The sequence below is a fragment of the Pelodiscus sinensis genome, chromosome 25 (genome assembly GCF_049634645.1).
Source record: "Pelodiscus sinensis isolate JC-2024 chromosome 25, ASM4963464v1, whole genome shotgun sequence".
NCBI classification, from domain to species: domain Eukaryota; kingdom Metazoa; phylum Chordata; order Testudines; family Trionychidae; genus Pelodiscus; species Pelodiscus sinensis.
In genome coordinates, this window is record NC_134735.1 from 10635898 (window position 1) to 10657780 (window position 21883).

General features: G+C 45.9%; 1 protein-coding gene across 6 annotated transcripts in view; it reads right to left on the reverse strand.

Moving 5' to 3' along the window:
• The window catches only part of INPP5B (inositol polyphosphate-5-phosphatase B), a 55205-nt gene that overhangs the window by 6476 nt on the left and 26846 nt on the right, over positions 1-21883 (reverse strand). For all 6 annotated transcript variants that reach the window (XR_012897655.1, XM_014579110.3, XM_006134241.4 and 3 more), the window contains 12 exons: positions 19276-19369; positions 15152-15316; positions 13707-13808; positions 12780-12894; positions 11933-12049; positions 10719-10906; positions 8489-8600; positions 7336-7445; positions 4813-4948; positions 4029-4139; positions 2945-3107; positions 886-1121 (listed from right to left, as the gene is read on the reverse strand). Coding sequence is in view for 5 of the 6 variants with exons in the window: in XM_014579110.3 (XP_014434596.2) it covers positions 886-1121; positions 2945-3107; positions 4029-4139; positions 4813-4948; positions 7336-7445; positions 8489-8600; positions 10719-10906; positions 11933-12049; positions 12780-12894; positions 13707-13808; positions 15152-15316; positions 19276-19369 (1649 nt within the window). In the remaining variant the exon portion in view is untranslated. The remainder of the gene's footprint in view (positions 1-885; positions 1122-2944; positions 3108-4028; positions 4140-4812; positions 4949-7335; positions 7446-8488; positions 8601-10718; positions 10907-11932; positions 12050-12779; positions 12895-13706; positions 13809-15151; positions 15317-19275; positions 19370-21883) is intronic.

Genomic DNA, 21883 nt, shown 5'->3' on the forward strand with positions numbered 1-21883 from the left:
TCACCAATGGATCTGAATATACACTAATACAATAAGCACACTTACATAGTACCACCACCTAGAAGGATGACACACTGCTTCACATACAGATACAAAAAAACAAAAAACAAACAAAAAAACCCAAATCCCCCCCACAAAGATATTAACAGGATGTCACATTATAAAGCCAGTCTTCCCTGCATTTAACACCTTATTTTCATCAAAAACTAAGTATGAGACACTTCCAACCCTCTTAATTAGCCTCATAAGCACTGGTGCTACAATTGATGGGTACTTCCCCCCCCCTTCTTTCACTGTTATAAATTCTGGGTTCCTGTGATCCCTCTCCAGTTCATCTGGTGAAATGGGTTTTGCCACAAAAGCTCATGATGGTCCTTTGGCAGCTTAAAGTTACAGGCTAACATGGCTGCCCTTCCAAGACTTAAAAAACCCACATATGGCACCAACGAATTGAAATAAAAACAGGCACCAAACATACCCCTATTGGGTGAAAGCCACAGACACCGAGGTAAATCTCTCCTCATAGCAAAAGCACCCTGGGATCTTTAATGCCCCCAGCAGAACAGATAGGATCTAATTTTTTTTCCACATTCTGCATGGAACTTTGAGAGCTCAAAGAGCCCAGGTGATGTGTGAATACACGGCATCAAAGATCAGAAGTTGCAAACCAAGCCAGCCCTAGCAGGGGGTGTAGGGAACTGTTGCTGTCACAGTGATTACTGGAGATAATCCTATAGGAGCAATAAAAGGAAACGGGGAGGATGCTTATTAACACTATGCAATGAGGGGGCTGCCAGAGATTTAACAGCCTGCCACTAAGCGAGGGTTCTGTTGGGCTTAGAAAGGCAAGCTTCCCAAAGATCTTCTGCTCCCTCGTTAACGTACCAGTTCTCGAATGGACTCTGCTGACATATCCTGGATAGGTTCTCTCATGTAACACAGTGTCTGGATTGGAGATCCAAAGCAGCTGGGCAGGTAATTTCCCGTCACAGAAAGGAAATAATCCTTCCCCTCGTTAAGGTGTAAAATCAGAATGTCTTCGAGTTTCTCTTCCCCAGAGTTCAAGCGTGTAGCTGTTGATTTATTAACAAAGAGTTCCAATTCGATAGTCATTTCAGAATCTGCAGGAGATAAACATATGCTCAGTAAACCTCACATACCTATACAAGTGACAGCATCACAGGACCTAACCACATCAGCCACACCATCAAGGGCTCATCCATTTGCACATCTACAAATGTGATATATGCCACCATGGGCCAGCAATGCCCTTCTGCCACATATAATAGCCAAACCAGACAGACAGTCTCTGCACCAAAGGATAAATGGACACAAATCAGACACCAAAGAAAGCTAACATACAAAAACCAGTAGGAGAATACTTTAACCTCCCTGGACACTCAGATTTAGAAGTAGCCATCTTTCTACAAAAATCAAAACCAGACTACAGAGAACAGCAGTTCTACTGTTTCTTATTTGCAAATTTAAGAATCAAATTAGGACTGAGTAAGAACTTAGAATGGTTCTCTCACTACAAAGGCAATTTTCCCTCTTTTGATATTCACATCTCGCCATTAACTGCTGGAAGCGAGCCATTCACCCTGACTGAACTGGCTCCCTTAACTCTGGTCCTACACTTGATAAGTAGCTTCCTTCTTTTGCTATGCTAGTACATATCTATATCTAGATCTACATCTAGATCTATATATCCCTATCTCTGTGATTTCCACTCCATGCCTCTGACAAAGTGGTTTTCACCTACAAAAGCTTATGCCCAAAAATATGTTAGTCTTTAAGGTGCCACAGGATTCCTAGTTGTTTATGCTCATTAAATTCAGTCATGAAACTGACAAGTCCTGTCCAATGGCAGATTAACACAGGGACCATGGCAGACTCTAAACAGAAAGGAGAACTAAGGATGTATGTTAGTGTGTAATTGAATAGTCATGTAACCACATCGAATTTTAGCAGTTACATGACTATTCGATAGTCTCTAGGGGCAGTGTGCTCCCAGCCCCACTCCTGGGGAGCCCCCTGTCATCCCACGCTGCTGCCTCTGTATCAGAGGCAGCAGCGTGGGAAGGCAGGTGGGAGCCAGTCTGCGAAAGAGGCTGGTTTGAAAACCAGCTCCCCGCGCAGACCGGCTGTGTGCCACCCGGTGTTGCTGCTTCTGTATCAGAGGCAGCAACACAGAGTAGCAGCAGCCCTGTCTGTGGGGCGTCTGACTTCCCCGTGGACAGGGACTGCTGCTGTGGAGCAGCCTCTGTCCATGGCAGGTCCATGTTTGCTGCAGACAGAGACAGCACCATGAGATGCTGGAGCAGCCCCTGTCCGCAGGGACTTTGGACTCCCCATGGACAGAGGCTACTTCACAGCAGCCTCCCCTACCTCTACCCTTGCGCTGATAGAGACAGCAGCATGAGGGAGGAGGCAGCTCCATAGAGCTGGTGCTGGGGGCAGCTGGCTCTCCCCAGTACCAGCTCCTGCCTCTCTCCCCACCACTGTGTCTGTAGGAAGCAGTAAGGGGAGCACGCGGGTCTGCAGACCTGGCACATGTGGCGAGCTGGCTTAAAACCCAGCTCCCCACTCATATCAGCTCCCACCTATCTCCCTCACCCTCCACGCTGCTGCCTCTCTATCAGAGGCAGCAGTGAGGGTGGGGAGGGTAGGCAGATCAGGTGCCTGTGGGGAGCCTTAAAGCCGGCTCTCCACAGGCACCAATTCCCACCTCCTCCCCCCTTGCTGCCTCTGATACAGAGGTAGCAGGGGGAGGGAGGGATATGTGTGTAGTCAAGAGGATTAACTGCTCAGCCTAGGCTTATTGGTAAATCGTGTAGTCATCTACACACTGACATCCCTAAGGAGAACAAAAGGGGAACAAGCCAGATGCTGGTTTATTACAATGGGATGAATAGAAGCAGAATTCTCTGGAAGAGTCAGTCACCTGGTAACAGGAAGCCCTTCCTGGGGTTTGCAATCAGCCACTCTTTGCAGTAGGTGTCTTCATCCAGTTTGTTGATGAATTCAAATTGGCAAGGCACTTGTTCATTTCGGATCGTAAAGGTCTTCACCTGTAGCTGCATGTACTTCACATCCCTGAATGAGAACTAGAAACAAATAGTGCCAGTGTCACCATCTCCTGCTTTTCCATCACCATCAAGAGCCGGCACAAGTGCCAACTTCCCCAAAGAGAAGGGAAAGGTCTTCCCCTGGAACAGCCATGTGCCTCAAACATTTAATCATTTGTTAATGAGATGTCTGCCATGCCTGAACATTAAACACCCAGCTCCAGAGGTTACCTGAGATTATGTCTGTGCAGGCTGTACATTTCCTACGAACCCAGGTCACATGTGCCAATCAGCCTTGTAGGACAAATTCATTGTTGGTGTAACTCTACTGAAGCCTGAGCTATGCAGGGGATCCTAAATGCTCTATTTGAACTGATTTTCTGGTACCCAACACAACAAACAAGATCAGTCTCTACACAGAGATCAGGCTCCAAAGGTCTCTGGAGTTTGGGGCTGATTAGGTTTTATGTTTTTAAGAACAAGTTCGAGTGAGTGATACAGTTATTCCCACCTTGGCACAGCTGGGTAGTGCAAGTGTGGTTCCATCTGGGTTTTTTAATGGAAAGTATCTGTTCCCAGCACCTGTGGAACATCTGTGTAAGCAGCAGGATTTTATAATTCAGTAAACAAAACACTGAGCACTCTACTTTGCACTCACTGGTACCAAGTGCTTTACACTCTGGGCAGGATTCTCCTTCGCATTACAGGGGGGCAAAGGGTGGCTGACTTGCCTTGGGCCTCACCATGACTCTGTGATAAACCCAGAATTAGAACTAAGGAGCTTCTGATTGCCAGTCCATTGCTTATTTCTCTAGCTATTCTACTTCCCAGGAATAGACCTTATGAGTCCTGATTTGCAGTCCTTGTGCTAACAATTACATTGGATACCTCTTGGCTCTAGGATTCATTTCCCCCTTGAGTGGATAGCCCTGGAAGGGGAAGTATGGGAACAAGTCCTACCTCCCTCTGGGACAGGATCACTGATGGGATGCTGGCATTCTCCATCTTATCCAATGAGCGCACTATTTCTTCAAAGGCTTTTCGGTAGAGCTCCTCATTCACAACCTTCACCTGAAAGGGACACACACCTTACCAACAGGTATTTACTGTGCCTCTGCAAGACAGCTGTGACAGTTGGATGCATATGGAGCAACGTGATTTTAAAGACAATGGGAATACTGAAGCACAGGTAAAACACATGGAAAAATTATGCAGATTTATTACTAAAATAGTTAAAACCAGTCTCCAAGCCTTTACCAAAGGATGAAGTTGAACAAAATAGACCAGTGTCCCTTATCCAACATTTGCTTATTGCTGGGCAGGCTTCTGGCTTTGTGGGAGGCTGCTCTCCCTGGCAGATAAATCAGCCAGCCTGCACTAGGATCAGTTTGTTCAAGTCTAGCAGTGAATGACACTCCTGTCAGCTGATGCAAATGCTGACAGTTTCCAGGGGAAGATGGATTAAAAGCAGGAGGAAATAAAGCATAAGCTGACATTCATGAACCACTTCTGCTCATGGATAAGCTCACCTGTATGGTTGCCAAGAGCAACAGGTTCATAGTTGCACCTGTGTTTTACTGAGAACAATTGTCCCATCTCAGGGCATTATCATCAGCACCAGGCTATGAGAAACACACACACAGAGCAATAGCTTATAAGAAAAGAAAGGAATTAAATCTCGCCACTGTGACTACCTTCGGGAGAGGGTTAGCACTGTTACTACTATGAATAATGGTGCACCTACCTTAATATCAAACATGGAGCTCACTGGCTTATGGTCACTGATCTTCACAGCCATGTGGCTGCGATAGCTGAGCTGAAAAATATTCTTTCCTTTCCAGAGGATCCGATCACACCATGCTGGGGCACGACACTTCTCACTAAAACAGGAGGCTACAATTAAATTAAAGCTTTCCCAGAGGACAATCTAGGGGGAGTAACAGTGCAAAGCAGAGCAGGCCTTGGCCAGGAACAGTGGCAGAGACTAAGGTGGTACTCTACTAGGACCCGCAGTTTGTTTCCAACACATTCTCAGAGAAAAGCTACAGAGGGTGATGTGTCTGCCTCTGTATTTCTGTACCCTCATTCACCTTTATTCTTGTTAAGAGGAGCAGGGTATATTTTTCTCTCCTCAACACTATATAAAAAGCAGCATTTGGTGACTATCCTGAATTGTTTCAGACTGGAGAGACTTTGGAAAAAACAAGAAAGCACCCAGTTTTAAAATTAAATTTTCCTCTTGAAATGTCTCCTTTAACACTACTGAGCAGATCCAAGCATTCTGACTGACAATCCTGCCAGGACAGCGCCGCACAGAATGGTTGGGCAATACATGAAGAATATATGCATCCAGCAGTCTTTTGGGGGATGCACATAGGTATCTGCTGTAAAAAAGCACTCTGTGACCAGTCAAGCCACGCCAGGCATGATTGTACTGGGCATCAGCAAATAAAAGAGCTCCAAAAATTCTGTTTGAAAAAAAGAAAAATGATAGCTTTGAAATTTCTTCCAATGTAAGGAGATGAAAGGGTTTATTCCTAGCAGAGGGTAGGGAATATCCAACAAACAGAGTTAGAGCAGAGAGGGCATATGTCCCTAAACCAAGGTTCCCCCCTAAGCTGTGCAGTAACACAGCTCTGTAGCTCCTTAATAAGCCCTGCCCAGCCAGGGGCTCAGGGCTTCGCACATGAAGCTGCCTGCTGAGGGAGTGACACATCTCATTGAACTACAGCAGCAGCTCCATGCTGAGGACAGAGCAGCGAATCTCTGAGCCAGGAGGGACACATCCTCTCCTTACTGTCTGGGAGAGATTCGCTCATTAAGCAGCTGCAGGGCTGTGCTACCGCGCAGCTGAAACGGAACCTTGCCCTAAACCAAGTGATGGGATTCGAAATCTTCCAAACTGTGTCCAAGGAAGAAAGTCTGAGACATTGGCCTTGGCTCTGGACTCAAAGAAATGGTTACTCCCGTGTACTGTAACTGCAATTCTTCGAAATGTGTTGTACACACACATTCCACTTTAGTTTGTTTGCATTTCCAGACACTTCAATCAGAGTGTCTAGTAGCACTTTTGTCCAGTACCATTCATTGGGATGGTGCAAATACCCTGAATATCAAAAAGTATGCATGAAGGACAGGGCTGTCTTGGCCCACCCACTGTTGCTTTGCACCGTAATCTTCCTGTTATCCAAAGTAGCAGGAATCAAAGGCAGGGTAATGGAAAATATGCTATACAAATATAAATATATCTCGAAGAACCACAGCTACTCTACAGATGCCGGCTTCTTCAAGCACTTGCCTTATATCCATGTACATACCATTTTAAGTGATACCCAAGCAATGTTCTTCAACTGAAACACTGACAGACTCTTTCCAAAGTCCGCATCACCTCTGGGATGCTTTGATGATGGCATAGCTATGAGCAAACCTGTGTGTATGTGTAAGAGGACCATGTAGCTGCTCCGCAAGTATCCATGATTGGAACCTCTCTCAGCCTCTGAGGTAACCCAAGCCCTGGCAGAACGTGCAGTAATTCTTGCTGGAGGTGTCATATTTGCTGAGTCATATAACAAGTCCTGATACAGAAGAAGGTTTGTGTGATCACATCTGTTCTGAGTCTTTGTGACTCTCTCTGATGTGACACAGCTTTGTTCCGTTAATACAAAATGAGAGTGCTCTGGACGTGTCCAAGGCACGTAACCTTCTCATGAGGGGCCATTTCAGACAGAAAATCCATAGATTTATTATTTAAATGAAAATCCAACACCACTTCTGATAGCAATTTCAGATGAGGCCTTCCTGAAACTTTATAGAAAGCCAGACACGGAGGTCCTGCCGTCAGAGCCAACAGCTCCTTGGTTCTCCAGTATTATTGAGGCAAAAGAAGCTGTCTCAATTGGTAAGTGAAAGAGAAAGAAAAAGGCTATGCTAATAACCATTAGTGGTGCAGCATGACTACAAACTCCAATTGGGAGCCATGGGAAGCCTAAAGAACTGAGAGATGTCCAGGTAGCCTCTAACCTTTGTACCCTGTATAACTCGGAGTGTGAGACCCATCCCAATGGGTAATGCTAACCGAAAGTTTTCAGCCCAAGTGCACTGGGCATGCACACACTGAAAGTGGAATATACGTTCCGAAATTCTTTAACTTCCTCAGGTCTGTTAGGTCTAAAAGCTCTTGCAGACTCATTCTTACTGCCTTAAACAACTTCTACAGGAGTTAATGGATAGGAATGGCATGACGGCTGAGTCCTTACATATGGCATACCTCGTGTCCCAGCCATCACAGCCAGTATCGTATTTGTAGGTTGGCTGGAACGTAATCTCTCCCTCTGAAAAGCCTTCAAAGACAGCCTTCTCGTCCATCTGCCTCTTCAGCTATTAGAGGGAAAAGCCAAATAGATGAAAACTTAAATTGTTTAAATAAGTCTTCCTAGAATCCCGAGTGAGGGAAAAAAAGCACCATATGCTGGGAAAGTGACAAAAAGGTGTGTACATGCATGTGCACAGAACGTCCCCCCATCTGCGTGCACACAATCTAACTAGTGCTGCCATTTCCAAAGGAGTTCTTCACAGACACAGGAATGGAAGCAGCAGATTTTTCTAATGTTAGGACTTAGAAGTGTGATAATCATATTTTACACACGGTCTTACATTTCCAGGACAGGAGGTACTAATACAACTATATAATCTGACCTCCTGTGTAATAAGGCCAGAAAGAATTTTAACCCCCGGATTCCCATTGTGAAAAAGCACACACGGCTTCTTGTTGATTCACTTCTTGTAGGCCTCAGCATAGCACTAATATAAATTCACTATTTATATTTTTTCTAGATGGAAGTGGTAGTCAGGAGTTCATGGGCACAATCACTCTTATACCCACCCTTCATAGAGGAGGGGCTGAGCAACCATATTAACCATGATAACCACTGGACAAGAAATTCACGGAAGTGTAGCTGGATTAGTTTTGCAGCTTTCACATTCTCTTTTGGCAATGCTACTTCTCTGAGCAGCCCTTATATCCTGTGCCTCGGGGGCCAACTTCCTCTTGCCAGGCTGTGGCACCACTGCCCCACAACCAGCTATTTAGGAGGTGAATGGGTGGTGACCTGGTGTATGTAGTGCATGCTGAGGCCAACTGAGTCCTGGGAGTAACTACTCCTGGCTCAAACTCTTATGTAGAAGGACAACAGTCATTTCTGATCATTTTATGGACATCAAACCAACCAGCCAAAAAGCAAATCCCAATGCATCTTGGTGCTGTCCTCACTGATAGCCAGGGGTAGCAATCTGTCAGGGTTAGTGTGCAGGTCATTTTCAGAGCAAACCAGGGAGTTTCATAAGCTTCCACTAAAAAGGAGTCAATTTCCTAGGCGCATTGATGTGGGGCCCACCCGTCCTCTGGAAACACATGTCTGTACCTGGTCATGTTTGTAAAGAGCTCGAAACGCCTTCTTTTCAATGAGCATCTTCACCTTTTCCACATCCAGCTCTTCTAGCCTGTAGTTGAGGTCCCCCAGCCACAAGACAACGCTGTAAGGACAGCACACACGGGGGAAATCACTGTTTGACAGTCTCTCTAAACAAGCCCTGCTGGCTGCATAGTCTCTTACTGTGTGCCCTGCCTGCTGTGTCCCAGACAACATCCTGTATCTCACCCCGCTGCTCAGAATCAGGCAACCTCAGTCATGTGTGAGGGGGAAGCCTGAGGAAACCACACCTTCCTGAGACTGCTGCCAAGACTGCTGCCCCAGGCCACTCTGCAGAAACTCAGCTGCACCAGATCATTCGTATGTGCAGCAACGCACCAATGGCACAGTAGTTCTACACTGAAATACTTAGGAGCCAGCCAATCCCAAGCACAGTTCCATCGCATCTCTGTGCAAGCAGGACTATCTTAGCATCCAGCTCTGTCTGCAGGTTGCAGACATGCTTAATTGCTACGCATATGTTTACACAATGCAGCTTTTAGTGACAAGGCGATGTCGAGACAGCCTTGTCGCTAAAAGTCAGCATGTGTGAATGCTGTTTGTTGGCACTTTTGCTGATAAAATACTTCCACCCCCTGCCAGGGGGGTTCACTCATGCTCCTGCCAACAAAGCAGTCACACAAGTTTTGTCAAACAAGTGCAAGTGTAGACAGACCCTAATAGTGCCATGATACAAGCACATAAAGGAAACTCAGAGTTCCTGAAGAAAAAATGCCTCTATATCATGATCTAGACCGTGCTTGGTCCTGCCGTCAAGGCAGGGGACTGGACTGGATAGCCTCTCGAGGTCCCTTCTAGTTCTAGTGTTCTATGATATCCCTGGGAAATTTGGCAAGGCACAAGTCATATGTCTGCAGCTTCCCAGAACCAATCTGGCATGTTAACTCATCTTCGCTCCCTGGAATGGGGCATTTCCTCAAGGACAAGCTTTCCAAGGTTCAGTACTGCCAAGACAAGAAGTGAGGGGCTAGATATGCCAAGCCACTAGAGCAGGGACACAGCAGTAGCATTTTGATTGTATCTTCAGGCTTCCTGCCCAGCCAGTCCCATCACCTGCCTCCCACTTTCCAGCTGCTGTTGCACCAGGGGCCCAGAAATCTGAATTTTAAGCCCCTTTAGCATTCCAATGCAATTAACATTTACCCGTATTTGGAAGAGGGGTATATGTGCATGTGACACTCTGAAGGACTGGAACACGTCGCCCAAATACTGTTCCCAGCTCTTCTACTGACTCATTGTATGACCTATGACAAGTCACTGTCATCCTGTATCTCAGTTTCGCCACTTGTAAAACGAGGGTAATGACACCGTCCTACCCTCAAAGTGCTATCACACCTATGGAAGGAGAGCCCTACATAAATACTAGATATTATAAGTTGTAAAATATTTTGCCTACTGCATTTTCTAACTTCCTTTTGGGATCAATCTAAAAGAGACAGCAGCAGAGCAGTTTAAACCTCTCTAGTCTGGCATTCTCTGGTCCAGCAACATCTGTGGTCCAGTATGATTTTAGTTAGCTGGATGTCCACTTATCATGGGTGTGAACAAGTTTCCCCAGAGGCCAATAAAGTTTGTTTATTGGGCTGCTGGGTGGAGACTCCAACCCACAGCCCTGTCCTCCTCAGGCTAGTGTCCTCCTTAGGCCACCAATCCTAGCTCTCAGTGTTTGGTGCTGTTATTTAGCTCCAAATTATCCATAAATGTCTTCTAAGAGCCCAGTAAGCAGAGGAAGTGTTGGTAATGCTGCTAGATAAAATTGACCTCCTGTGGTTCGGAAAAGTCTCTGGTTTGGGACCGGTCAGGTCCTAAAGGTCTAGAGAGGTTCAAGCTGTACTTTTAATCTTCCAAAACACCATAAAAATAACCCTCCCAATTCCCTGGGGAAGCAAGTTTGAGTTAGTACCATTTTACAAATATGGGAAAGTGAGACAGTGACATATTCAAACCACATAGGAAGCCATTTTCAAAGCTGGGACTAGAATTGACAGATTCCTGGGTCTATGGCCTGTGCTCAAACTGCACCTCTCAAGTTCCTGCCAAGGAACTGCTTACACCAGGAAGTGCAACTAGACATTGATACAGCCCTTCACTTGTCCCATCCAAGCCAGAGGCCAAGCAGTGAACTGTAGTGATCTGATGGATTATAACCTTGGAAACATACTCATGTTTACTTATAGTAAGGGGTGGCAAGTTTGGATCCAACTGGCAGAACTGCATCCGAGAGCAGATGTCCTTGAAGTCCTGGTTCCTCCGCTCGTACTCCTCCATATGAGCTGCGAGGTGAGAGTTCACAATGCACACGCTGGTGTTGTGGAACTTGAACCGAATAGCAACTGCACCTTTGTTACCCTAGAAGGCAAGAAGAGAGATTGGTTTTGAGTTTTTCTGGGACTATGTGAATTGGTGTCTCAACTGGTGTAACAGGATAAATCAGAGAATTCTGGTACAGTCAGTCTGGCTTGCGGAGAAAGAAAAGCTCAAAACCATAAGCAGAATTTTCACAAAACCTCAGAGAGTATCAGCCCAGCTCTTGGCACCACTCATCACCATGCGAGGGAGAGCAACATTAGCACAGTACATCATGCAAACAGTAGCAAAGGGTACACAGAATTCAATTTTGCAATTCAGGACAGGGCTCGTATGACAGCAGATTATACCATTAAGAGCAGGCTGGTTGACTGCTCTGGCAAGTAATTAAAACTGCCCAGTAACAAACTGGCTCTTTCAACACAAATTACAAAGACTATTTTATAAGATACCAAAGTAGCTTTTGGGGCCCTGCCCTCAACATGTAGCATCTGGGGGATTATTGGAGGTTAAGTTCAAAGGGCAAAGAGGTGGTCCACATGATCTTCTAAAAGCCCATGAAATCCGCCAGAGAAATGAACTCCGTTCTGGGCAGGTACGTACTGCCCAGGCTGATTTCTATGCACATTTAATTTAGGAAAACCCATGACCAATTTCAAGCTCTCGAGAGCCAACTCAGCACTATACATAAATTGGACAGGCACCAAAGACAAAATTCTGCATCCTTCTTTCAAGCCCTGGGAACACCTTGTGTCTTCCTGACAGAGAGAGCTGACTCCATGTCTCCTTTAGCTGCGAGAACCCCCATTGTGATTCAGGGCCAGGGTAACAGCCTGGTGTCCCAAGCCTCTGTTTGTCAGAAGCTGGGAATGGGTGATGGGGTGAATCACTTGATGATTCCCTGTTCTGTTCATTCCCTCTGGGCACCTGGCATCGGCCACCGTCAGAAGACAGGAAGCTGGGCTGGATGGACCTTTGGCTGTTTTTATGTTCTTACACTGATAGGCTGTTCAGGGTCCTCTCAAAGGCAACCTCCCCCACCTGCCCATGTACACACTGCATTCCTACCATCCGCCCCATGATTCCAGTTCCCACTGTCTCAGCTTCCACTTCGGAGATGTTCAGGGCATGGTCTGCCTTCACATACAACAGCAGCATCATCCCCACAAGGCGTATAAGCTTCACCTGAAAGAGAAAGTCGAAGGCATAGCCACCATAGCAAAGACTGTTTCTCAGGGGACAGCCTTACCCCACCCTGTTCTCAAGTCAAAGTATAAACAACCAACAACATTAATGCTCCAACACTGCATTTCTGGGGAGCCACCCACCTGACACACACAGGTGCTCCGGCAGCACAACACGGGACAGGAGTAACTAGCCCTGCTCAGGGCAAGTGGCTCAATACACTGCTTGGGGGAGAGGCAGCCCCGAGAAGGTACATGCCTGGAGTGGAGGTGAGAAGAAAGCAAGGATTTTAAGGAGCAGGTACCAACCTCGAACTAAAAACAATATTCCTACCGCAGGACAGTTCACTGCTTGGTGCTGCTGAGTGGATATTGGCAAGTACCAAGGTATTTTCTATCCATTCGTTTCAGCACAAGAGGGAGCTCTCCTTGGACTGGTTGCACCATTAAGTCCCTTTCTAACTTACAGCGTGCAGCACAAATGTCCTTAGCTCTCACTAAGAATGCTGAGGGGAATGTTTCAGTTGAGAATGTGACCAGGTCTGGGAGCCTTGCAGAAAAAGTGCTATAATCCACCTACCCTGAGTATTGCTGCCCTGGCAAAAACCCACAGATGCCCAAACCTTCAGGAGACATGCTGGAAACAAACCAAGGAAAACAAACAAAAAACAACATCTGACTGGAAACTAGCTTAAGGTTGAAAACTAACTCCATCCCCAAGCCAAATGTACCTTTGCATATCTGGCATCTGGGTGAAGACTATCAGTTACAGCTTTGAACCATTCTTCCTCCTTTGGTGTGTCATTGAAAAAGAAGGCTTCTTTACTCAGATCAAGTTCCTGGAAGCTGCATCACAGGGAGAAACACATGGATGCAATCACTTTACTTGCCTTGCTCTCCAGCCTTTTCCACCAGGGAAGAGAAACATTTAGGCTGTGTCTAGACTACATCCCTCTTTCAAAAGAGGGATGTAAATGAGACACTTTGAAATTGCAAACAAAGTGGGGATTTAAATATCCCACACTTCCTTTGCATAATCGCATCATGGCATGCTTTTGAAAAAGCGCTATTTTGAAAGTAAAACCGCGATCTAGACGTGGTTCTTTCAAAAACGGCAGGCTTTTTCGAAAGATCCTGAGGTTTACAGGATCTTTCGAAAAAGCCTGCCGTTTTTGAAAGAACCACGTCTAGACCATGGTTTTACTTTTGAAATGGCGCTTTTTTGAAAGAGTGCCATGAAATGATTATCCAAATGACGCGTGAGATATTTAAATCCCTGCTTCATTTGCAGTTCGAAGTGTCTCATTTACATCCCTCTTTTGAAAGAGATGTAGTCTAGACACAGCCTTAGAGCGCAACATATATATTGATTTTGAAACTGGAATTTTAATCTAGTTAAGTTGATTTTAGCAGTGCATTAGCAGTCCAGTAAGTTACTCTGAGTATTAAAACTGACTTAACCGCAGTGTGGCATTAAAGCATCTGAAGTACATTGTGCCACTAAGGAGAACACACACTTCTGGAATAAGGACCACTATAGATAATGCAAATGTCCTCGCTTTTAAATGTGTATGTGCAAAGCTTTGGCTGGATAATACTGCACATTCATCAGACCCAAGAGATATTTCCAGAAGGGCTAACAGGAAAGAAATACGCACCCAACACAGTAAACATCCGGAGGTTCGATGCCATGGCTCAGCCAAGGCCGGAGGTTCTCTCTGGGTGACTGGCCATTTACATTGTACGTTCCAACAAAAAACCTGCAGAGAAACTTCGGTTCAACAAAATCCTGGAGCTGCAATCCAAGCAACTTTCCTTCAGAGTGTTATACAGTGGTGAATTTGCAGCATGGGAAGTATGCATATAGTTTACAAAAGAGCTACAAGCCACGTTGTTTGGTAATAGTTTGGGACAATTTTCTCACTCACTCTTATTCCCAGAATGGCTTGTTTAAGAACATTTTAACCAAAATAAAGTTTTCAATATTAAACATCTTTCATATGTACTGTTTTCCTCAAAACAGAAACCATTACAGAAATAAAGAACAAACAGAAGCAAGGGAGAGACAAGGGTCCAGGGAAAAGGGAGACACAGCAATTTTAAGTGAGTTCTGAAAAGAGACTGAGAATAAGATGTACAAAAAGATTCTTTGCTTAACAAGGTGCATGCTCCTCAACAACTGTGTAAATTAGGGATGGGCAATAATTTTTTGAGTGGGGGCCACTTCAAAAAATGTTGAAGTGGTAATGGGCTGCCCTGGAAGTGGCGGGGACTTTGAATAGCAGGGGTTGAAAGGGCTCACACCTCCCCTGCGACTCCCAGACATCACGTTAGCCGGAGATGGGAGCTGTGAGCCCTTTCAATTCCTACATTTTAAATGGCTCGCAGCTCCAGCCCCATGCTAGCATGTTGCCTGGGAGCCAGGAACCCATGAGCCCTTTCAACTGCTTCTGTTTAAAGGGCTCACGCCTTCTCTGGGGCTGTTGCCTGCCAGCCATGGGGAAGGTGCAAGCCCTTTCAACAGAAGCAGTTGAAAGGGGTCGCGCGTAGCTCCCAGGGAATGCACTAGCAGTGGGGTGGCAGCTGTGAACCCTTTTAATTACTTCTATTTAAAGGGCTAAGGCAAACCTTTTAAACAGAAACAGTTAAAATGACTTGCAGCTCTGGTGCCACTAGCGCATTGCCTGGGAGCCTGAGCCACGCAAGCAATTTCAGCTGCTTTTATTTAAAGGGCTTGGCCTTCCCCATGCCTATCAGGCAACACATTGCCTGGCAGCCATGGGGAAGGCACAAGCCCTCTAAGTAGAAGCAGTTGATAGAGCTCGCGCGGCTCCGGCTCCCAGGCGATATACTGGGGGTGGGGCCTGGAACAGACACACAGGCCAGATCAAAGCCTTAGGCGGGCCGCATCCAGCCCGCCGAGTGGCTTTTGCCCACCTCTGGTGTAAATGGAGGAGCGATGCACAAAGGCTGTTTCACACCGAGGGCTGAAGTCTATTCCCCACCACCCTCAAATTTCCGATTTCAGAATGTATTACAAATGTATGAGCTTTATGTATTTTGCTATTACACCTAAAATTATAATCCCAAGGCCGGCTGTTACCTGAAGTTCTGGAGGGAGGTGTAGGAATCCTCTCTCTTTACCAGTTGAGATTTAACTATCGTATCTCTTAACCCAAATTTCTGCAGTGATAGGCTACAAGCCTTGTCTGAAACTATCATGCTGGATCGCACCATCTCACTTACATCTGTCTTGGATTTACTCTGCCTGTTAACAGAAAGCAAAACAAGTCACTTACACACTTAGTTTGTCAGAACGCACACTCATCATCGCACAATGTAGAACTGAAAATAACAATCCCCATCCCCCAAAGAAAGGATAGTTTCTATGACTGAAACCCTGTTTCACATAAGTCAGTCTGTTTAATCACCTCATTTGTAAGTGATAGAAGGCTGAAATGAGTGTTTCTCAAGAGGACTCAGATCTTGCTTGTACACAAGAGTTCAGCCTGTGTGTTTAGGCAAGGCCTTGCTCACCCTGTTTCTAATGGAATTTAAATGATGTGTCCCACTTACTGGGGTGGGGAGGCGAAACTCTTCTCCCTGCCCCCCCACTGCCTCCCTCCACCCAGCCAGTAGGGTTACCAGGTAGCTTCAGAAAAAAAATACTTGATGGGAGTCGGGGGGGAAGGGACCGGCCAGAAGGGGAGCAGAGAGAAACGGGCAGCAGGGCTGGCTGGGGGGTGGGAGTGTCGGGGGCAGCAGGGCTGGCCGGGGGAGATCGGAAGGGGCACCCAGCGGGAAGCAGGGCTGGTCGGAGGAGGGGAGGGTCGTGGGGAGCAGGGCTGCCCAGGGGAGATCAGGAGGAGGAGAACCGGCCAGCAGGAAGGAGGGCTTGCCAGGTGTCGGGGAGAGTGGGGCTGGTCGGGAGAGGGTCAGGGGGAGCGGGACTGACCTGGGCACATGCAGATCCCAGGGCGCTGCCTGTCCTGCACACGGTCCCAGCGAAGCACGAGCAAGTCCAGCTACGGCTCTACAATGCGCTTGAATAGCGCTCAGGAGCATGGACAGGGCTTCTCCTCCTCCCCAAGATATCACTCCTACATCAGACGGAACCAGAGGCTCCCAGTGCCGATTGCGCCCTGCCTCCCAGCCACTCCCCCCCGCCAGGCTTCTGTTGAGCGCCCAGCTGGACATGTCCAGTATTTTCTCAATTTTTTTACCGGACAGAGGGCCCAAAAACCAGACTGTCCGGTCAAATACCAGCCAGCCCTCCCCACCTTAGCAAAAGCATGGAAAGCTGAATTCAGCCAAGGCCAGTCCTTGCACAACACCCTCCCTGTTCTTTCTGTGTGGGGCTGGGCAAGGTGTGTGTGTGGGGGGGGGTTAGGTAGTACTATATGGTATTTGATAACGTTTCAGTAGATGGGACGTTCTATTTTTGTTATAAAGCAGCGATCTGGGGAGTCAAAAGTGGGAATGCCAGGCTAAAATTACTATTAATCCCCGTTAAAGAGACAAGACGGTTGGGCCATATCTTTCACCGGAACAATGTCTGATATTACCTCACCCACCCTGTCTCTCTAATACAGCCGTTCCCAACCTTTTCCAGATGGGGACCCATTTTGACAATTTAGGAAGACTTGGTGACCCAGGGCAATTCAAAAAATGTGTGAATGGCTCCTTAAGGGCCATCTGGACAGACACCTGGCGACCCTTTTGAAATGTAATGGCGACCCATATTTGGGTCCTGACCCATAGTTTGAGAAACCCTGCTCTAATATCAGGGACTGACATGGCTATAACACTGCATACTAGTGGCTCTCCCCCTTTGCAAATATAGGCTGGCCAACAGGTGGTGCTGATGTGTACCACAATGGCCGCCGGTATGCACAACAGCTTCTTAGTTCAGCCACATGAAAATCAGGAAGTTAAGGCAGAAAGTTTTACTGTGTCTTCCTGCTCCTGAGACACATGACCTGTCAGCAGTTTTCCACTGCTCCACACCATTTTGGACATGCTACAAATAACTGCAGACATTCCCATTCCTGTCTGGCAAGATGAGTCATTTGCCACTAGTATGCAAGGAAGCACTGTGGAGGACAGCAATGGCTAAAGCCCCAAATACACAATGCCATTCTTCATAAAGTAAACAGGATCGGAAGGAAAACTTTCGTTACTGCTAGCTGGAATGGGAGAGAAACCTTATGGGAGAGAAACCTTGGGTGTATCTATGTAAATACAGTTTGTTCTTCTGCTTTGCTTGGGTATATTAGATATTCAGCAGATGAAGTGGTATTTTGCTCATTGTAATCAAATTAATTTGTGACCCAACTCCAGCTATGTTTGGATTAAATGCAGGGACAGCTAAATTACAGTTACCAATGTTTGTAATTGTGTGTGAATACAGAAAAATAGGACAGTACTACATTGTTCCAAATGTAATGGCTCAGTTAGCAGAAAGAATTTTTGCAAATGCAGGGGCTTGATTTTTCAGAGCTCTATAGAAGAAAGGGATGAGGGAAGGTTTTTCTGGTCTGGAGCTATATGGCTTCCCTTGCTTGGACCAGTTTGATCTGTTCACCCCCCACGCACACTGTTCCAAGAACAGAGCTAAATAGGCATCTTTAAGTGCCTCTCTTCTTATGTTAAGAAAGTCATCTGGAAGATAATTAGGTGATAGGTAACAGCCAGCATGGATTTTTAAAGAACAAATCATGTCAAACCAATCTGATAGCTTTCTTTGATGGATAACAAGTCTTGTGGATACAGGAGAAGCAGTGGACATGGTATACCTGGACTTTAATAAAGCATTTCATATGGTTTCGTATGACCTTATCAATAAACTAGGCAAATACAACTTATATGGGGCTACTATACGGTGGGTGCATAACTGGCTGGATAACCGTTCTCAGAGTAGTTATTAATGGTTCACGATCATGATGGACGGCCATAACAAGAGGGGTTCCGTAGGGTTCTGTTTTGAGACCAGTTCTGTTCTGAGACTGGTTCTGTTAAATATCTTCATCAGCGACTTAAATGATAGCATAGAAAGTACGCTTATTAAGTTTGCAAATGATACCAAATTTGCAAGTGCTTTAGAGGATAGGGTCATAATTCAAAATGATTTGGACAAACTGGAGAAATGGTCTGAGGATGAACAAAATGAATTTTAATAAGGACAAATGCAAAGTACTCCACTTAGGAAAGCACAGTCAGTTTCACACATAAGGAATGGGAAGCGATTGTCTAGGAAGGAGTACTGAAGAAAGTACTGCAGGCCATCTGTCAGGGGCGATGGTTTTTAAACTGGCTCCCCTTGTGGGCTGGCTCTGCCTGCCACTCCCCACTGCTGCCTACAGAGGCAGTGACATGGGATGTCAGGGGGCTCCTTGGGAGTAGGGCCAGGAGTGCACCCGTGGGGACTATCAAATAGTCCTGTAACCACAAACATTTCAACTATTCAGTTACACAATAGCTAACATCCCTAATGGGCAGGGGTCACAGCCAAGGAGTGGATGGTAGCCGACTGTAACAGAGCCAACAGGTTGGTGGTGGAGAGATGTGATGAGTAACCAGCAGAGTGGTGGTGGCATGACAAGCAGCAGAGCAGTGATGGAGAGACGTAATGAGCGGCCAGCAGGGCGGCACCAGACAGCAGGTGCATGGTGAGTGACAAACTGAGTAAGATACCTCTTTTCCTCCCCCTGCTTAGGATGGGAGGTGAACTCTGCAGATACACTTCTGAACTCTGGGTATGCTCTGACCAAGGGCAGCAACTATGAGTGGGATGCAGAGAAGGGTTGGGCATGTGAAGGTGACATTTACATTGCTGGACTTAAGAACCTGAGAGGAAAAGGACACTGACCAACCTACTTGGGGTGGGACTTTTACTCACGGTTTGGTTATGAACTCTGTTCGCAGTGTCTTCCCAAATTAATGCCACGTTACTTCCCTCCCCTTTCATTAAAAGTTTTTCTACACTCAGACGCTGTGCTTGCGAGTGGGGAAGCACTGCCTCTCAGAAGTGCCCAGGGGTGTTGTGTCAATTCTCTAGGTTACTGGATGGGGGCTTGAGCCAATTCTGTGTTTTATGGATGGAGAGGAACCCCTAGATATTGAACCTGGCCCTGGCTGCTGCTGGCTTTACCTGGAAGAATTTAGAACTTACAAAGCACAGGTGCCATGTGTCTCCTTTGGTAAAAGAGGATGTAAGACATACTGTACCTCAGAGTAACTTTGTCATCACTGTTAGTGCTCTGGCTGTGATTAACTACAAGATTTTTTCCATTCTGTTTGATGTCTTCAGACCCAACAATTCCTAAAGGAAAAAACAAAAGCTTTACTCAGAACAAGGGAACACTGCATCAAATACCTACACACTGAGATAAATATAAAGAAAATCTATATGCCAAGTGTTCCCAGAAAAAAAAAACCTAGGCTCTTATTTTAAGTGTGTTGCATTCCTCATGGGATAACAAGGTTAAAAGGGTCTTTCCAAATACTGGCTGTAATCCCACAAGCATAGTTCAGTGTTTCTAAAGAAAGAAAAAAAAACCGGAACATTTTGTTGGGGGATTTTAAGAATATGTACACACATTACTGTAACGGTAAAAAACTGTTGATGCAGATGGAAGTTCCCAACTGCTACACAGATTCTGTATTCTAATAACTGGGAAGGAACCAATGGGAAAAGAAACAAAATCTAAGAATAAATGACTTAAAAAAAAAGAGAGAATCCTTGCAGAGTACTAAAAACTGCTTTTCCTATTGTAGATAAAGGTGTCACTGGGGTGAGTGAGCATTTAGAACAAGTGTATGAACTATACCAGGGCACCCATTACAGCACAGGTCCCCAAACTGTGGGACCAGGTAAGGGAAAAAGAAGGAACAGACCAGCTGGGACCCAAGCCAACCCACAGAAGGCAGAGAGAGAGAGAGCACCACCCAGCTCCGCTGCAGGCTCTGCACCTGAGGACCTAGCTGCCAGCTGCAGCTGGCCTCAACCCCCAGCCTCAGCTCTGTTTCCAGCCCTGCTCCTGACCCCAGCCTCGGCCCCATTACCCCATCCTTGTCCCCCTTTTCCAGATCCACAGCACTGCTTCTGGCAGCAGGTGGGGGGGAGGGGAGGAAAGGTGACACAGACAGAGGGAAGGAGGGAAAAGGTACAGTACAGAGAAAATATTGCTCAAGCGGCTTGTTTAAGATTCCTGCAAGACAGTCAAGCCACAAGACTGGCCTGTTCATAACAGATGCTACAGAAAAAGAACCCTGAGGCACTGATAACTGATGCACCTTTGCTCTCATCTGCACCAATTTGTTTCCTCCACAACCTCATCACTAGCTTCGCTCTGTCACTGGGCTGCCCAGTATCTCTAGGCCCTAAGAAGGCCTCTGCACTCCTAAAATTGCCCAATCCCCCCTTCAAAGCATACTTGCCTACTGAATCTTTGCCAAGTCTACAGCCAGGCAAGGAATATAGAGAAAAGATAGAGAAACACACACGTTACTTCAGGAACTTCCACATCTGCTGGAATATCTATAGCAAAGTACAACTCACTACATGGTTTGTCTATCTCCACCCTGACCCAGCTCGGTACAGAGTCCTTGGTGGAAAGCCAGCCCCACCTCAGCAACAGCAACATGACGAGTGCCAGATCTCAGCCTTGACACAAGGTGCACTTTACAATGCAGTACCAGCTATTATGCAAGTTTAAATCATACACTACTACACAAATCGTCATTTTGCAGTACAGTAGATCATGTTGCATTCCTTTCCAGGCATGTAGGGCTAAGGGCTTTTTCTCCCCCATCCCCACCCCCATTTTTTTTCTGCAGATACACAAATATCTTCATATTTTGACACAAGACTATATGACATAAGCAAATTAAGTGTGGTCTAAATGGAATTACTGCAGGTGAGTGCACAACTGGTTGAAAAATCCATACTCAAAGAGTAAATATCAATGTTTTGCTGTCAGACTTGGTGGGGCTTTAGTGGGGTACCCCATACTATTCAACACGTTATTAATAATTTGGAAAAAGTGTCCTTCAAAAATTTGTGGATGACACCTAGCTGGGAACAGTTGCAAGCACTCTTTAGGAGATGGTTAGAATTCAAAATGACCCTGACAAATTGGAGAATTGGTCTGAAATCAACAAGATCAGTAAAGACGTGCAAAATACTACACTTAGGCAGGAAAAAAAAATCAAACGCACAACTACAAAATGGGAATACCTGGTTAGACTGTGGTATTGCTAAAAAGGACCTGTGAGGTTACAGGGAACGGCAAAGTAAACATAAAATATCAGTATTATGCAGCTTCAAAAAAAGGTTAATATCGTTGTGAGGTTTGACAACAGGAGCATCAGATGTAAACACAGGAGGTAATTGTTCAGCTAAACTCAGCATTGAAGAGGCCTTCAGTTTTGGGTACCACACTTTGAGACAGAAGCAGAAAAACTGCAGTGTTCAGAGAAAAGCTATAAAATTAGAAAAGGTTTAAAAAAAATCTGATTTCTGAAGAACAGATTTAAAAACCGGGTGGCTGTGTCTAGACTGCATCCCTTTTTCGTAAAAGGGATGCAAATTACACATATCGCAATTGCAAATGAAGCGGGGATTTAAATCCCCCCCGCTTCATTAGCATAAAAATGGCTGCCGCTTTTTTCCGGCTCGGAGCTTTGCCAGAAAAAAGCGCCAGTCTAGACGCGGATCTTTCGGAAAATAAAGCCTTTTCCAAAAGATCCCTTATCCCTCTTAAAATGATCCGCATCTAGACTGGCGCTTTTTTCCGGCAAAGCTCCGAGCCAGAAAAAAGCGGCAGCCATTTTT